This window comes from Piliocolobus tephrosceles, chromosome 8, assembly GCF_002776525.5.
Source record: "Piliocolobus tephrosceles isolate RC106 chromosome 8, ASM277652v3, whole genome shotgun sequence".
NCBI lineage: Eukaryota > Metazoa > Chordata > Mammalia > Primates > Cercopithecidae > Piliocolobus > Piliocolobus tephrosceles.
In genome coordinates, this window is record NC_045441.1 from 123711936 (window position 1) to 123728636 (window position 16701).

The 16701-nt window shown below is 44.5% G+C and overlaps 1 protein-coding gene across 1 annotated transcript in view; it reads left to right on the forward strand.

Annotated features, from left to right (window-relative positions):
* The window catches only part of LOC111524797 (aldo-keto reductase family 1 member B10-like), a 4111-nt gene extending 411 nt beyond the window's left edge, over positions 1 to 3700 (forward strand). The window contains exons 2-6 of the mRNA XM_026454375.1: positions 9 to 88; positions 522 to 603; positions 1136 to 1219; positions 1868 to 1950; positions 3658 to 3700. Of these exons, the coding sequence (XP_026310160.1) occupies positions 9 to 88; positions 522 to 603; positions 1136 to 1219; positions 1868 to 1950; positions 3658 to 3700 (372 nt within the window). The remainder of the gene's footprint in view (positions 1 to 8; positions 89 to 521; positions 604 to 1135; positions 1220 to 1867; positions 1951 to 3657) is intronic.
* Positions 3701 to 16701: the final 13001 nt, after the last annotated feature.

Sequence of the window (16701 nt, forward strand, 5' to 3'; positions counted from 1 at the left end):
TCACGCAGGAGAAACTGATCCAGTACTGCCACTCCAAGGGCATCACCATTACAGCCTACAGCCCCCTGGGCTCTCCGGATAGACCTTGGTGAGGCTTCCAAGCAGTGGATCCTTCTCTTGATAATCTTAAAAACATTATGTTATGTTTGGTAAATATTGGCATGAGATTATAAGTCACTCTAAAGAAAAACGTGTGTAAGGTAATGCGTTTGGTACAACCAAATGGGATGACAGTGGGAACAAATGGGAATTAAAAAGCAACAACAACAGCAATAACAAAAACATGGGCGACGTGTTTGACCCTCTGGGAATATTTCCGGTTCAACCACCCAAGGATGAACCAGGCTTTGCAAAATGCTGAGGCTTCAGAGCCTGGGGGAGGAACCAAGCTTCTAGGTCCTCCCACCTGTCTCCCAGATGGAGAGGCTCTGATGATCAGTCTTGAGACCCTCATTGGGGTGGTGTCCATCTGTACATGGTAGCCATGGTGATTGTTCACATCAGCATCTTTCTGCCCTTAGGGTCAAGCCAGAGGACCCTTCCCTGCTGGAGGATCCCAAGATTAAGGAGATTGCTGCAAAACACAAAAAAACCACAGCCCAGGTGTCATATTTTTATTTTTCTTGTTATCCAACAATTCATTCTTCCAGTCTCAGGTTTCATTTCTTGTATTGTCCTCAGGTAACTCCTTAAAGGGGACGAACACAGGAGCTGAAGCCCTCTAAAGTGTTTCCTTCGAAGTCTGTTGGAACCTCTAGGAAACACAAGAGCTGTCACTGAAACAAAGATAGCTTCTGCCTCACAGCTTCCTGTTAAGCCTTATGGTCAAGTCGTAAAGGATGGCTTTGGAGTCTAGAGATACGGGTTCAGATGCCAACTCTACCTCTGATCAGCCTTATGACCCCCAAACTGCTTTCTTTATTCGTAAAAAATGAAGATCACAGGGTTGTCCCTAAGATGAAGGGAGAGAATGAGGCGGGCGGCTGGCACAAGTCTAATAGTTGCGAAGGGCTCAGTCAGTAGTAGCGATTGTACCTGAAGCCACAGTGAGCTGTGGAGATGTTTTATTCTTCCTTTCCATAAAAGGAGGGATCTGTGGGACTGAGTGGAAACCTGATGTCTCCTTTGCGCACAGGTTCTGATCCGTTTCCATATCCAGAGGAATGTGATTGTGATCCCCAAGTCTGTGACACCGGCACGCATTGTTGAGAACATTCAGGTAAGATCCCAGCTGGCTGGCCCTGGTACTTCTCAGTGGGGTGGGGCAGAGGCAGATCCTCTCACCAGGATTCTCACCTCATCCCTGCACTGTCTTTGGCTCCTTCCCTTCCCACCACCCTATCATTTTCCAGCCCAGGGATCTAGGCTCAGTATACCTGAGATTAATGACCCATGGGCTAAAGATATGCTGGGGCAGTGCCTGCTGAAACCCTGTCAGGTCTGAGCACAGCTGTGCCTCACACCACTGAGAAGACCCTCAGTTGCCCCTGAGCAGCTAGGCCCTGGGCCACACACAACAGCAGACCGTCCTGGCCTCCCTACTCACCTCCCAGCAGCAGAGGAGGTATGAACTGTCCTTGGTGAACTGTCCTCTTGAAGGGCACATCATGGAGCACAGGGTCTGTGCACACCTGGGGCTTAGTGCCTGTGAGCCTGGTCTCCCTCCCCCAGAACACTGAGCACTACAAATACTGCGGTCTTTGTGTAGGACCTAATTTAGAGAAAAATTTGTATCCCATGGACATAATGGGAAAAAATTCATGTGGCCAGTTTGTGCTGCTAGAGCTCCCTGCTAGAATGACCGGCAGTCTCCAGTCACAGCAGTAACGGCCTTACCGATGATGTACTGGAATTCCTATCTTTCCAGGTCTTTGACTTTAAATTGAGTGATGAGGAGATGGCAACTATCCTCAGCTTCAACAGAAACTGGAGGGCCTGTAACGTGTTGCAGTAAGTGGCATGGAGTTAACTAGGAATATTGCCAGGAGTTTTTCTAAACTGGTAGAGAGTTAGTTAAAAGGATTAGAAGGCTGCTGGGACTACTTGTGTCTTCAAATACCATTTTGGGGCAGTTCTGAAAGTTAAAATTGGGGTGCCTGGGAATCACTGTGATGGACACATCTCTAATTGCTGCTCATTGTCTGAACTTCTGGATGTAGAGCTAGAATTGTAACAGAAGGTGTGTTGTCGATAGGCAGGAGGCGAGCATTCATTTCTTCATGCATTCAATAAATATCCAGTGGTCCTCTATGTGCCAGGCATTTTCTAGATGCTTGGGTTATCATACTATGCAAAGCTGCTGCCTCCACATGCTTAGGGAGGGAAGAAGACAGAACAGAAATAAATCAACTCCACATATATGTGTCAGACAATAACAAATGCTAGACAGAAAAATAAAGTAGGGCAAAGTGGATAGGAAGTGGTGGGTGGTAGTGGGTCGGATCCTTTATACGGGGTGGGTCAAGGGAGGCTTTGCTGTGAGGGATATGCCATATGCATATTTGGGGGAAGAGCATTCTTGGCAGTGATAACAGCAGGTGCCAAGGCCCTGAGGTAGGTTTGTGTTTAGAGCATTCAAGAAAGAAGGCCAGGGAGGCTGGATTAAATAATCTCCAAATGCCTGTTAAAGGAGGTGGTGGTAACTCTACTTTAAATGTCAGATATGTGGTTGAAAGAAAGTTTTCACTCTGGCTAGGTGGGAATCCTAAATCATCTCTTTACAATCAATACTTTCTGATTAATGTATCTAATTAAATATATCCAAGGGAGTTGTCTGGCATTTATTACTGCGAGGTCTGCAATTCAATGACAATTTGAATTTCTTCCAATGTTTCTATAGCCAAAATGATTTTTCAGCTTTTAAAAATGGTTTCAGTATCTCAAGCGTAGCTTTCATGTCATGATATTCCATATCTATCCTGCCCACCCTTAGTATCACAGCAGCCTTTCCTCATCTTAGAATGGCCTCCTTTTATCAGTGCTTAGCAAAGTAGCAGCTGCTTACTGTAAAAAGGAAGGGTGAACATAAAATGGGACTCTCCCTCAAACTAAACCGCTTACCTTCCTATGAGCATTATTTCCAGTGGAGGCAATGGGTTAGTGGGCTCAGGAGTAAGTCCACCCGGCCTCAAATTCAACTCTAACACTGGTTTCTTAGCTGTGTGACATCGGGTAAATTTCCTAGTTTTTCCAAGTTGGTTTCTTTACCTATAAAGTGGATGATAATACTCATCGCAGCTAACATCCATTGAACCTTAGCTTAGAATGTGCCAGGGTCCTGAGCTCTTTGCTGGTGCTATTATCTCATTTAATACTCATAATAATCCCCAAGCTGTCAATTCTGCTGTTGTTTCCTACCTCATGATGTTATGAGAGTGGATTGGGACAAGACTTCTCAGTTGCCTCACCTGACACCAGGCTTACCATGAGTTGTCATTCCGAGTTGTTTCCCATGCCCTGGTCACTGTCTGTCCTCCTTCCTAGCAAAGCCCTCGTATCAGTTTGAGGGAAGTTCAAGGTATGAGCACCCTTCTTGTGTTCTTGCAGGGAGGTGGCTGAGAGAGCACAAATACCGCAGAGTCCACCAAGAAGAATACCTTCTGAACCAGAGCTGTTGCTTTGATGGAACACAGTTTCTCTGTTTTTTTGTTTCTGCAGATCCTGTCATTTGGAGGAGTATCCCTTCAATGCAGAATATTGAGGTTGAATCTCCTGTGACATTACACAGGGAATTCTCTTTCTTCGCTAAAGTGTGACTATCTCCATCAAGTTCTATTTTAGCCAAGCTTATCTGAAATCACAGTAAACTTTGTCTTGTTGTAGGTGAGAATCGAGGTTCTGTTTTAGACATGTATTTCTGTATGTTCAACTAGGATCAGAATATCACAGAACAGCATGACCTGAATAAGCAAATGATAATTTTTTCCACTTATCTGATCTGATCAAATGCTTTTTAAGCACCAGAAACTCTGCCAACACCGAGGATGTAAAGATCAATAATAAAAAATAATGATCGTAACCAAGATGTATTGAGAGTGGACTGTGCACCCAGACAACTTGAAGTGTTTTCCTGTGGGTGAAGTCATTGAATCCTCAAAATCATCCCTTTGGGGTAGGTACTCTTAACATCCTATCGTTCACATTTGCTGGAAGAGGAAATTGAGCTACGCAGGAGGGAGGAGGAACTTGCTCAAAGCCACCCAGGGCTTTTGCCCTTGCTATTCTCATTCCCTGTGATGTTCTGTCCTCAGATATTAGAATAATTCTCTGACTTGTATTTTTAATTTCCTTGCCGACTTATCATCTTCTCAGAGAGGGCTTTCTCCTCACCCTATTTAAAATTAACCCATCTCCTCTGATATTTCCTCTTGCCCTTCTGTGTTTTCTTCTTCTCCTTTGCATTTATCAATACATTATGTATTTTATATGTTTGCTGTTTGCTTGCTTACCCTGTTTCTACCCACTAGAAGGTAAGTTCTGTGGGAGAAGAGATTATCAACAATATCTGTTGAATAAATGGATAGATTGAAAGGATGGAACAATGGATGGATGAATGGATGGAGGGAGGGAGGGAGGCATGGATGGATAGATGGAAACATGGAAGGAAGGATGGAAGGATGGATGAAAGGAAGGAAGGATGGATGGAAGGATGATAGGAAGAAAGGATGGGTGGAAGGATACATGGATTGGGGATGGATGAATGATGGATGGATGGATGAAATGATGGATGTATAGAAGGGTGGTTGGAATGATGGATAGATGGACAGAGGGAGGCATGGATAAATGGATAGAAGCAGGGAAGGATGGATGGATGGATGATGGATGGCTAGATGGATGGATGGAGGGAGGGAAGGATGGATAGATGGAAGGATAGTTGGAAGGATGGATGGATGGATGGATGGATGGATGGATGGATGGATGGATGGATGGGAAGTGTTTTTACTCCAATTTTACTTTTTAACTCCAATTTCAGATTTAAAAAAAACTGAAGCTAGATTTCTTGTTACAACCCATAATGCCTACTCACATAATCTGAAGTAATTTCATGAATTCTACCGCTAGTCATACATTGCAGAGACTATGCACTGGACTGGGACTGAGAATAATTTTGGAGTCAGGGATGATATGTGGAGAATATCAATCTTTAATTAATGATTGAAGTTATACTTCTGTTCTCATTTAAGTCTAATGGTAAGAGGCAAAATAGGAATTGAGGCACCACCAATATTCTCTCCTTTCAATTCTGTGTGTTTTACTCTGTGCTAGAAAATGGTGCATTGCCCTTATTAGCAATTCCTTCCTATGTGTGAGTTGAACGTGGCTTGCATATAGTCCCAGGATCTGCTTTCTACTAGGACACAGCATTCAGAAGACCTGAGAAGCAGTGGGCAGATAATGGCCATGGTACTATTATCCATTAACCAAGGGATGCTGACAGCTCAAGTGAAAAGCAGGGGTAAAGGCAGCCTATATATCGGACTCTCGGGGTATATTTAAAGGCTGTCCTGATTGGAAAAAAACTATACCCTAGTGCTTCAACCTTGGGATAATCCTGAAGACTAAAAAAAGATAATGGCTCCTCTATATTTACTGATAAGCAGAATTCATAACCTTGCTTTCTTCCTATGAATAGCAATACTCTCATTATTCTAGTTTTTATTTCTCCATTAGTGTCTGTATTAGTTTTCCTAGTGAGAGACAGGACTAGCTGGATTTCCTAGGCCGACTAAGAATTCCTAAGCCTAGCTGGGGAAGGTGACCGCACCCACCTTTAAACACAGTGCTTGTAACTCAGCTCACACCTGACCAATCAGGTAGTAAAGAGGGCTCACTAAAATACAAATTAGGCTAAAATCAGGAGGTAAAGAAATAGTCAAATCATATATCTCCTGAGAGCACAGGGGGAGGGACAATGATTGGGATATAAACCCAGGCATTCAAGCAGGGAACGGCAACCCCCTTTGGGTCCCTTCCCATTGTATGGGAGCTCTGTTTTCACTCTATTAAATCTTGCACCTGCACACTCTTCTGGTCCGTGTTTGTTCTGGCTGGAGCTGAGCTTTCGCTCACTGCCCACCACTGCTGAATGATGCTGTCGCAGACCCACTGTTGACTTCCACCTCTCTGGATCCAGCAGAGTGTCTGCTGCATTTGTGATGCAGTAAGGCGCCCATTGCTGCTCCCGTTCAGGCTAGAGGCTCACCATTGTTCCTGTGCAGCTAAGTGCCTGGGTTCATCCTAATTGAGCTAAACACTAGTCACTGGTTTCCACAGTTCTCTTCCATGACCCACAGCTTCTAATAGAGCTATAACACTCACTGCATGGCCCAAGGTTCCATTCCTTGGAATCTGTGAGGCCAAGAACCCCAGGTCAGAGAACAAAAGGCTTGCTGCCATCTTGGGAGTGGACTACCAAGCTCTGGGAGCTCTGAGAACAAAGACCCACCTGTAACATTTGGTGGCCTGTACAGGGATTCTCTAAAGCAGTAAGTAATATCGGACCACTTTTGCTTGCCATTCTGTTGTATCCTTCCTTAGAATTGGAGGAAAATATCTGGGATCTGTTGGCCAGTTAAAAACGATTAGCATGGCCATTGGACTAAAGACTCAGGTGTGAGGCTTCCTGGGAAAAGGCTTTCTAACAACCCCCAACCCTTCTGATTTGGGAGCATTGGTCTGCCTGGAACCAGCTTCTGCTTTCACAGCTTTCCTGGGGAAGCTGAAGGTTGACTAGAGGCAGAAAGCTGTCATCCTGAACTCCTGGCATCAGCTGGTAGAGATCATGGTGCAGTCAGAAGTCTCTACTCAACAGTCACCCATGGGTGCACCCCTACCTCTCCTTCTGACCCATACCTCATGGGTCCCAACGATGACTTTCTTGAAAGTGTAGCACCAAAATTCTTCTTACCTCTGAATCTACTTCCTCCAATCCCTGCCTCCTAGGTACTAATGCTTCAGACTCTCACTTGCTTTCCCAAGTATTAGAGCAAGTTTTATCTCCAAAGGGATCTAAGGAAGCTCTATGCTATGTCCTTAGGCATCTAGGCTATGAACCCAGGGAGTCTTGTCCCTGGTGTCCCTCCCAATTTAGGCATACAGCTCTCAACATGGGCAGTTATGTGGGACCCATTCCCCACCACCCTTGCTGGGCCCTTAGAACTGATAACCCAGTACTTTAACAATTGGAACTCGGTCAACAACATAATAGATCAGGATGAAAACGAACTCAGTAAATGAAAGGCAGGCACATATTCCTATAGTGACAAATGGGGGCAATGAGCGAACATCCTTCCACTGTGTTTCCAAAATCTATCTACAAAGGCAGAGAAGAGAGAGACAGAGACAGAGAGGAGAGGGAGAGAGAGAGAGAGAAGGAGGGAGAGAGAGAGGAGAGAGAGAGACAGAGAGAAGAGAGAGAGAGGAGAGAGAGAGATGGGGAAAGAGCAGCAGAGAGAGGGGGGAAACAGACAAAGAGGGAGTCAAAGAGAGAAAGAAAGAGAAAACTAGGAGTAGTAAAGAAAAAAACAGTGTGCCCTATTCCTTTAAAAGCCAGGGCAAATTTAAAACCTATAATTGATAATCGAAGGTATTCTCCATGACCCTATAACACTCCAATACCACCTTGATGTCAGTGTAAACAAGGGCATAGTCCAAAAACACTGAGACCACTGACAACCTGTAATGTTCCTATCAAAAATCCTTAACCCAGTAACCCGTGGATGGGCTAAATGCATTCAGTAGGCAGCGGCAACTGCTTTGCTAAAAGTAGCAAAGTAACCTTTAGAGGAAACCTCATTGTGAGCACACCTCAACAGTTCAGAGCTATCCTAAGTCAAAAAAAAAGCAAAAAGGTAGCTTACTAACTCAAAAATCTTAAAATATAGGGCTATTCTGTTAGAAAAAGGTGATTTAACATTAACCACTGAAAATTCCCTTAACCCAGCAGATTTCCTAAAAGGGGATTTACATTTTAATTACCATACAAAGATCCTTCCATACCTAGGAGGAACTCCCTTCAGGACAGGATGATAGATGGTTCCTCCTGGGTGATTGAGAAAAAAATCACAATGGGTATTCAGTAATTTTTAGGGAGACTCTTGTGGAAGCAGAGTTAGGAGAATTGCCTAATAATTGGTCTGCTCAATCATGCGAGCTGTTTGCACTCAGCCAAGCCTTAAAGTACTTCCAGAATCAAAACTTTATCTTAATCCTGAATCAAAAGGTTACCTACACACTCTCTGAAATGCATTTGCATAAGAACTGTTGTTTATGGGAATGCATCTTGATGGGGCAGCTGGGTTGTTATGAAATACTCAGGAACCCGGCCCAGCTCTAGGACTCACCCCTGAGCACAAAGGCAATATTGGGCACGCTGGTAAAGGACCACTAGAATCTAGCAGCCCAGACCCCTTTCTTTGTAGTCAAGAAAGGTGGGAAACAGGTGCAGGACTGCTACATCGGTGAGTGTAACTAATCCGATAAGCAGAGGTCCATGAGTGGTTACGCACGCTGGAAAGGTGCCAAGACCAGCTTGGTCATGGAGACCCTAACCCAGCGGCATTAGAGGAATTAAAGACACACACACAGAAATATAGAGTGTGGAGTGTGAAATCAGGGGTCTCACAGCCTTCAGAGCTGAGAGCCTCGAACAGAGATTTACCCTCATGTTTACTGACAGCAAGTCAGTAATAAGCATTGTTTCTATAGATTATAGATTAACTAAAAGTATTCCCTATTGGAAACAAAGGGATGGGCCGAAATAAAGGGATGGGCTCTGGCTAGTTATCTGCAGCAGGAACATGTCCTGAAGCACAGATCGCTCATACTGTTATTTTGGTTTAAGAATGCCTTACGTGGTTTTCTGCCCTGGGTGGGCCAGGTGTTCTTTGCCCTCATTCCAGTAAACCCACAACCTTCAGCAGGGGCGTCATGGCCATCACAAACATGTCACAGTACTTCAGAGATTTTGTTTATGGCCAGTTTTGGGGCCAGTTTATGGCCAGATTTGGGGGCCTGTTCCCAACAGAAAGGAGTAAGCATTAGGACCATAGAGGATGCTCTAGGACTAAAGCTCATCGGAAAATGACTAGGGGTGCTGGCATCCCTATGTTCTTTTTTCAGAAACGTTCCCCCCAAGGCAAAAATGTCCCTAAGATGTATTCTGGAGAATTCAGCCCAGTCAGAGTGTATGTACTTTTTACCTTCTCAGACTTGAAGCAAATTAAAATAGACCTAGGTAAATTCTCAGATAACCCTGATGGCTATATTGATGTTTTACAAGGGTTAGGACAATCCTTTGATCTGACACGGAGAGATACAATGTCACTGCTAGATCAGACACTAACCCCAAATGAGAGAAGTGCCGCCATAACTGCAGCCTGAGAGTTTGGCGATCTCTGGTATCTCAGTCAGGTCAATGATAGGATGACAACAAAGGAAAGAGAACAATTCCCCACAGCCCAGCAGGCAGTTCCCAGTGTAGACCCTCACTGGGATGCAGAATTAGAACATGGAGATTGTTGCTGCAGACATTTGCTAACTTGTGTGCTAGACGGACTAAGGAAAACTAGGCAGAAGCCTATGAATTATTCAATGATGTCCACTATAACACAGGGAAAGGAAGAAAATCCTACTGCCTTTCTGGAGAGACTAAGGGAGGCATTGAGGAAGCATACCTCTCTGTCACCTGATTCTATTGAAGGCCAACTAATCTTAAAAGGCAAGTTTATCACTCAGTCAGCTGCAGACATTAGCAAAAACTTCAAAAGTCTGCCTTAGGCCCGGAGCAAAACTTAGAAACCCTATTGAACTTGGCAACCTCTGTTTGTTATAATAGAGATCAGGAGGAACAGGCAGAATGGGACAAACAGGATAAGAAAAAGGCCACCACTTTAGTCATGGCCCTCAGGCAAGTGGACTTTGGAGGCTCTGGAACAGGGAAAGCCTGGGCAAATTGAATGCTTAATAGGGCTTGCTTCCAGTGCAGTCTACAATACACTTTTAAAAAGATTGTCTGAATAGAAATAAGCCATCTCATCCATGCCCCTTATATCAAGGGAATCACTGGAAGGCCCACTGCCCCAGGGGATGAAGGTCCTCTGAGTCAGAAGCCACTAACCAGATGATCTAGCAGCAGGACTGAGGGCAGGGCAAGCACCAGCCCATGCCATCACCCTCACAGAGCCCCGGGTATGCTTGATCATTGAGGGCCAGGAGGTTAACTGTCTCCTGGACACTGGCGCAGCCTCCTCAGTCTTACTTTCCTGACCTGGACAACCGTACTCTAGATCTGTTACTACCAAGGGGTCCTAGGACATGCAGTCACCAGATACTTCTCCCAGTCACTAAGCTGTGCCTGGGGAACTTTACTCTTTTCACATGCTTTTCGAATTATTCCCAAAAGCCCCACTCCTTTGTTAGGGACAGACATCCTAGCAAAAGCAGGGGCCATTATACACTAGAATTAGGAGAAGGAAAAGGGGTAAATATATATACAGACTCTAAGTATGCTTACCCAGTCCTCCATGCCCACACAGCAATATGGAGAGAAAGGGAATTCCTAACTTCCAAGGTAACACCTATCAAACATCAGGAAGTCATTAGTGTTTGGACGAACGGAGGCAAGATGGTGCACTTCTGGGTTCTTCATCATTAACTTTTCCCACGCGCGCGAAAATGCAGCCGGTGCCCGGGAAGGTGCAGATCAACTGGGCATGCGCCAGGTAATGTCAATCCGAAGAGACCAAGATTTACCTGGTCGCACCTGCGGAATGCCCCTGACACGCCCGTGCCCCGTCTATTGCCCTCCCACTCCTAGAAAAGCCGCTCCGGACGGACACCACGCACGGACTTCCCAGCCCCACTCCTGTCAGGATGTCGGGACTGCAGGAACTCCATCCGAGAGCCCCACTGGGGGACTCTGCTGGCCTCCTTTGCAGGAGGCTGACAGACCTCTCCCCCACACCTTAGGTTACCAAAAATAAATTTGCAATTTTGCTCCTACACTTGCCTACTCACTGGTTCTTTTTGTGCTCGCTCTGGTGGTCTTAGAAAAACAAATCAATTAGGAGATTATTATTGGCTATACAGAAACCTAATGAGGTGACAGTCTTACACTGCTGGGGTCATCAGAAAGGAAAGGGAAATAGAAGGGAACCGCCAAGCAGATATTGAAGCCAAAAGAGCTATGAGGCAGGACCCTCCATTAGAAATGCTTATAGAAGGACTCCTAGTATGAGGTAATCCCCTCCAGGAAACCAAGCCCCAGTACTCAGCAGAAGAAATAGAATGGGGAAACTCACGAGGACATGGTTTCCTCCCCTCAGGATGTCTAGCCACTGAAGAAGGAAAAATACTTTTGCTTGCAGCTAACCAAGGTAAATCACTTAAAACCCTTCACCAAACCTTTCACTTGGGCATTGATAACACCCATCCGATGGCTATATCATTATTTACTGGACCAGGCCTTTTCAAAACTATCAAGCAGATAGTCAGGGCATGTGAAATGTGCCAAAGAAATAATCCCTTGCCTTATCACCAAACTCTTTCTGGAGAACAAAGAACAGGCCATCACCCAGGAGAATACTGGCAACTAGATTTTACCCACATGACCAAATCTCAGGGATTTCAGTATCTACTAGTCTGGGTAGATACCTTCACTGGTTGGGCGGAGGCTTTCCCTTGTAGGACAGAAAAGCCCCAAGAGGTAATAAGGCACTAATTCATGAAATAATTCCAGATTCAGACTTCCCCAAGGCTTACAGAGTGACAACAGCCCAGCTCTCAAGGCTGCAGTAACCCAGGGAGTATCCCAGACGTTGGGCATACAATATCACTTACACTGTGCCTGGAGGCCACAGTCCTCAGGAAAAGTCAAGAAAATGAACAAAACACTCAAGCAACATCTAAAAAAGCTAACCCAAGAAACCCACCCTGCATGGCCTGCTCTGTTGCCTATAGCCTTACTAAGAATCCTAAGCTCTCCCCCAAAAGTGGGACTTAGTCCATATGAGATGTTGTATGGATAGCCCTTCCTAACCAATGACCTTGTGCTTGACTGAGAGATGGCCAACTTAGTTGCAGACATCATATCAACAAGTTCTTAAAACATTATGGGGAACCTGTCCCCAAGAGGAGGGAAAGGAATTATTCCACCCTGGTGACATGGTATTAGTCAAGTCCCTTCCCTCTAATTCCCCATCCCTAGACACATCCTGGGAAGGAACCTACCCAGTCATTTTATCTACCTCAACCCTGGTTAATGTGGCTGGAGTGGAGTCTTGGATACATCACACTCGAGTCAAACCCTGGATACTGCCAAAGGAACCCCAAAATCCAGGAGACAATGCTAGTTATTCCTGTGAACCTCTAGAGGATCTGCACCTGCTCTTCAAGTGACAACCATGAGGAAAGTAACTAGAATCGTAGATCCCCCTGGCTTTCCCTTGTCATATTTTTTTTACTCTTCTCTTACCTGCTTTTACTCTCACTGCACCTCTTCCATGCCGCTATACTACCAGTAGCTCCCCTTTCCAAGAGCTTCTATGAAGAATGCAGCTTCCTGGAAATATTGATGCCCCATCATATACGAGTTTTTCAAAAAGAAACCCCACTTTCACTGCCCACACCCCTATGCCCCTGCACTTCGGGCCTACATTTCAATCCCTATATCTTTAACCTCCTTGTTAAGTTTGTCTCTTCCAGAATCAAAGCTGTAAAACTACAAATGATTCTTCAAATGGAGCACCAGATGCAGTCCATGACTAAGATCTACCGTGGACCCCTGGACAGGCCTACTAGCCCATGCTCTAATGTTAATGACATTGAAGCTACCCCTCCTGAGGAAATCTCAACTGCACAACACTTACTACACCCCAATTCAGTGGGAAGAAGTTAGAGTGGTCATCAACCAACCTCCCCAACAACACTTGGGTTTTCTTATTGAGAGTGGGGACTGAGAGACAGGACTAGCTGGATTTCCTAAGCCGACTAAAAATTCCTTTGCCTAGCTGGGAAAGTTGACCTCACCCACCTTTAAACACAGGCCTTGTAACTCAGCTCACACCCGACCAATCAGGTAGTAAAGAGGGTTCATTAAAATACAAATTAGGCTAAAAGCAGGAGGTAAAGAAATAGTCAAATCATATATTGCCTGAGAGCACAGGGGGAGGAACAATGATTGGGATATAAACCCAGGCATTCAAGCAGGGAGCAGCAACCCTCTTTGGGCCCCCTCCTGTTGTAGGGGAGCTCTCTTTTCACTCGATTAAATCTTGCACCTGCACACTCTTCTGGTCCGTGTTTGTTCTGGCTCGAGCTGAGCTTTCGCTCACCGCCTACCACTGCTGAACGATGCTGTCACAGACCCATCGTTGACTTCCACCTCTCTGGATCCAGCAGGGTGTCTGCTGCATTTGTGATGCAGTGAGGTGCCCATTGCTGCTCCCGTTCAGGCTAGAGGCTCACCATTGTTCCTGAGCAGCTAAGTGCCTGGGTTCATCCTAATTGAGCTAAACACTAGTCACTGGTTTCCACAGTTCTCTTCCATGACCCACAGCTTCTAATAGAGCTATAACACTCACTGCATGGCCCAAGGTTCCATTCCTTGGAATCTGTGAGGCCAAGAACCCCAGGTCAGAGAACAAAAGGCTTGCTGCCATCTTGAGAGTGGCCTGCCACCATCTTGGGAGTGGCCTGCCACCATCTTGGGAGCTCTAGGAACAAAGACCCACCCTGTAACACTAGGGTGGCTGTAGCAAATTACCACAAGCTTAAAACACCAGAAATTTATTCCTGCATAATTCTGGAGACCAGGAGTCCAAAATTTAGGTGTCGTCTGGGCTATACACCCTTGAAGGCTCCAGGAAAGAATCCTTCTTGCCACTTCCTAGTGTCTGGTGGTTGCTGGCAATCCTTGAGGTTCCTTGGCTTGTAGCTGCCTCCCTCTGATTTCTGCCTCTGCTTTCACATGACCTTCTTATGAGGACACCAGTCATTGGATTTATGACCCACCTTAATTGAGAATGTCCTCATCTTAATTTAACTAACTCCATCTGCAAGGACTCAATATTCAATTAAGGTCCCAATCTGAGGTTATGAGTGGAAATGGACTTTGGGGGAACACGATTCCACCCAATATAGTGTCTGACACATTGTCCTGCCCTTAGTTGAATGCTTAATATTTGTGAGTATACACTTAGGGAGTTTTGTTTGTTTGTTTTTTGAGACAAAATCTCGCTCTGTTGCCCAGGCTGGAGTGCAGTGGCATGATCTCAGCTCACTGCAACCTCATCCTCCTGGGTTCAAGCCATTCTCCTGCCTCAGCCTCCTGAGTAGCTGTGATTACAGGTATGTGCCACCATGCCTGGCTAATTTTTGTATTTTCAGTAGAGTTCGGGTTTTGTCATGTTGGCTAGGCTGCTGCTTGTGCCCCAGGGCTTGTGGTGCTTGTGCCCCACTCCTGACCTTCAGTGATCTGCCCACCTTAGCCTACCAAAATCCTGGGCTTTTAGGCATGAGCCACTGTACTCAGACAACATTTTTTATCAGAACTTACTTTCTCATTCATTCGTTATCCAAGTAGCTAAAATAGCATCTCTTGGTATAATCTGTTTCACATTTAGCCACTGCTCTTCTCAGCAGCCTGTTTGTTTCTGTATATATTCATTCTCCAGTCTCCCTGGATTCTCATTGTTTTATTCAAAGCAAAGCATTCGCAGTTGTGTCTGTGAGTGTTGGCATCTTCCCCAGCACCATGACTTTGCGTTTGTGCTCTCTGACAAGGAAATTTGGACTCAAGCAGTTTAGCTCCACAGTTGACGTTTACTGACCTTGTGGAAGAAACAAATTCCTGATCTGACTGGAGAGATTAACTGGGCTTTTATCTATCTTGCCTAGGGGCATTTTGCTTTTTATAGCCAGGCTGAGTAGAGACCCTGATAGTGATAGCCAGCCATTCTCTATCACAAAGAAAATGTAGTTCTAAGATAACCTCCAATGATCCTTGTGTAATCTTGCCCCATGTAACCTCCTTCCTTGAAGAATAGACAGAATCTGTGATGAACATGATCACATTGGCATGATTATTATGTTGTATGGTAAAAGAAATTTTTTTAGATGTAATTAATGTTTCAGATCAATTGATGTTAAGATGGAGAGATCACTGGGGTGGGCCTGACTTAATCACATGAGCCCTTCATTATGTTACCTCTGTTTGTTAGACACCTCATATTCTGAAAAAATGATGTAGAAGAAATGAAATGAAAATGAAAAGTGGAAACCATAGTTTATTTTCCTTTCAGTACATCCTTACCAACCAGTAAGCCAGAAATAAAGTATATTAGTAGACTGTGTGCACATCAGGAAATGAAATAAAAATATTTGGGCCAGGCACAGTGGCTCATGCCTGTAATCCCAGCACTCTGGGAGGCCAAGGCGGGTGGGTAACCTGAGGTCAGGAGTTCAAGACCAGCCTGATCAACATAGAGAAACCCCATCTCTACTAAAAATAAAAAATTAGGTGGGTGTGGTGGCACATGCCTGTAATCCCAACTACTCGGGAGGCTAAGGCAGGAGAATCACTTGAACCTGGGAGTCAGGGGTTGCGGTAAGTGGACATGATGCCACTGCATTCCAGCCTGGGCAACAGAGTGAGACTCCATCTCAAAGAGCAAACAAACAACCCCCCCCAAAAAAAAACAAAAACAAAAACAAAATTTGAATTAGTTTTGCGCAGTGTTTCCACTCTTCTAAGAACAACGTATATACACATATATGAGCTCCAAAATATGAGTTGTATAAAGTTGGTGACTCTGTAAAAACTGGTATTGCACAATATAAAGACAAACAGTATAACTCATGCTAAAAACTTAACATTTTAATTTTTCTATACTTAAAATGACATTAAATAACAAACAAACAAAAGCCACTATGACAACTTGAGAAAGAAGCTGTGGGAAAAAGGAAAAAGATTTATATTTTAGCACTTTTTTCCCCAGTGAAAAATGATATGCATTTGATCCAGTAAAATGTTTTAAAAACTGTAATATACCATAATACAAGAAACTCTTGTGTATTAGTCTGTTCTCACTTTGCTATGAAGATACTACCTGAGACTGGGTAATTTATAAAAGAAAGAGGTTTAATTGACTCAGTTCTGCATGGTTGGGGAGGCCTCAGGAAACTTACAATCATGGCGGAATATAAAGGGGAAGCAGGCACCTTTTTCACAAGACAGCAGGAGAGAGAAAGAGCACTGGGGAAACTTGCCACTTTTAAACCATCAGATTTTCAAGAACTTCCTGACTATCATGAGAACAGCATGTGGGAAACCACCTCCATGATCCAATCACCTCTGACCACGTCCCTCCCTCGACACATGGGGATTATATTTAGAGATGAGATTTGAGTGGGGCCACAGAGCCAAACTGTATCACCTTGCTAATACATTTTCCCCCATTTCTCAGTTGAACTCAGGTGAAAGTTCAAGACTTTTAGGCACTGTTATTGAAAGCAAATTTTTTTTCCTAAGTACCAAATATAAATTTCACTGTAGAATATGTAGGAAAACAGAAAATCTCAAAAAAAGAAATTAAAATAATCAGTAATCCCAGCACTCAAAGATCACCATTTTTAATGTATTGATATGTTTCCTTCAATGCCATATTTTGTAATGTGCTTTTCTTTTTCCTTTTTTTTTTTTTT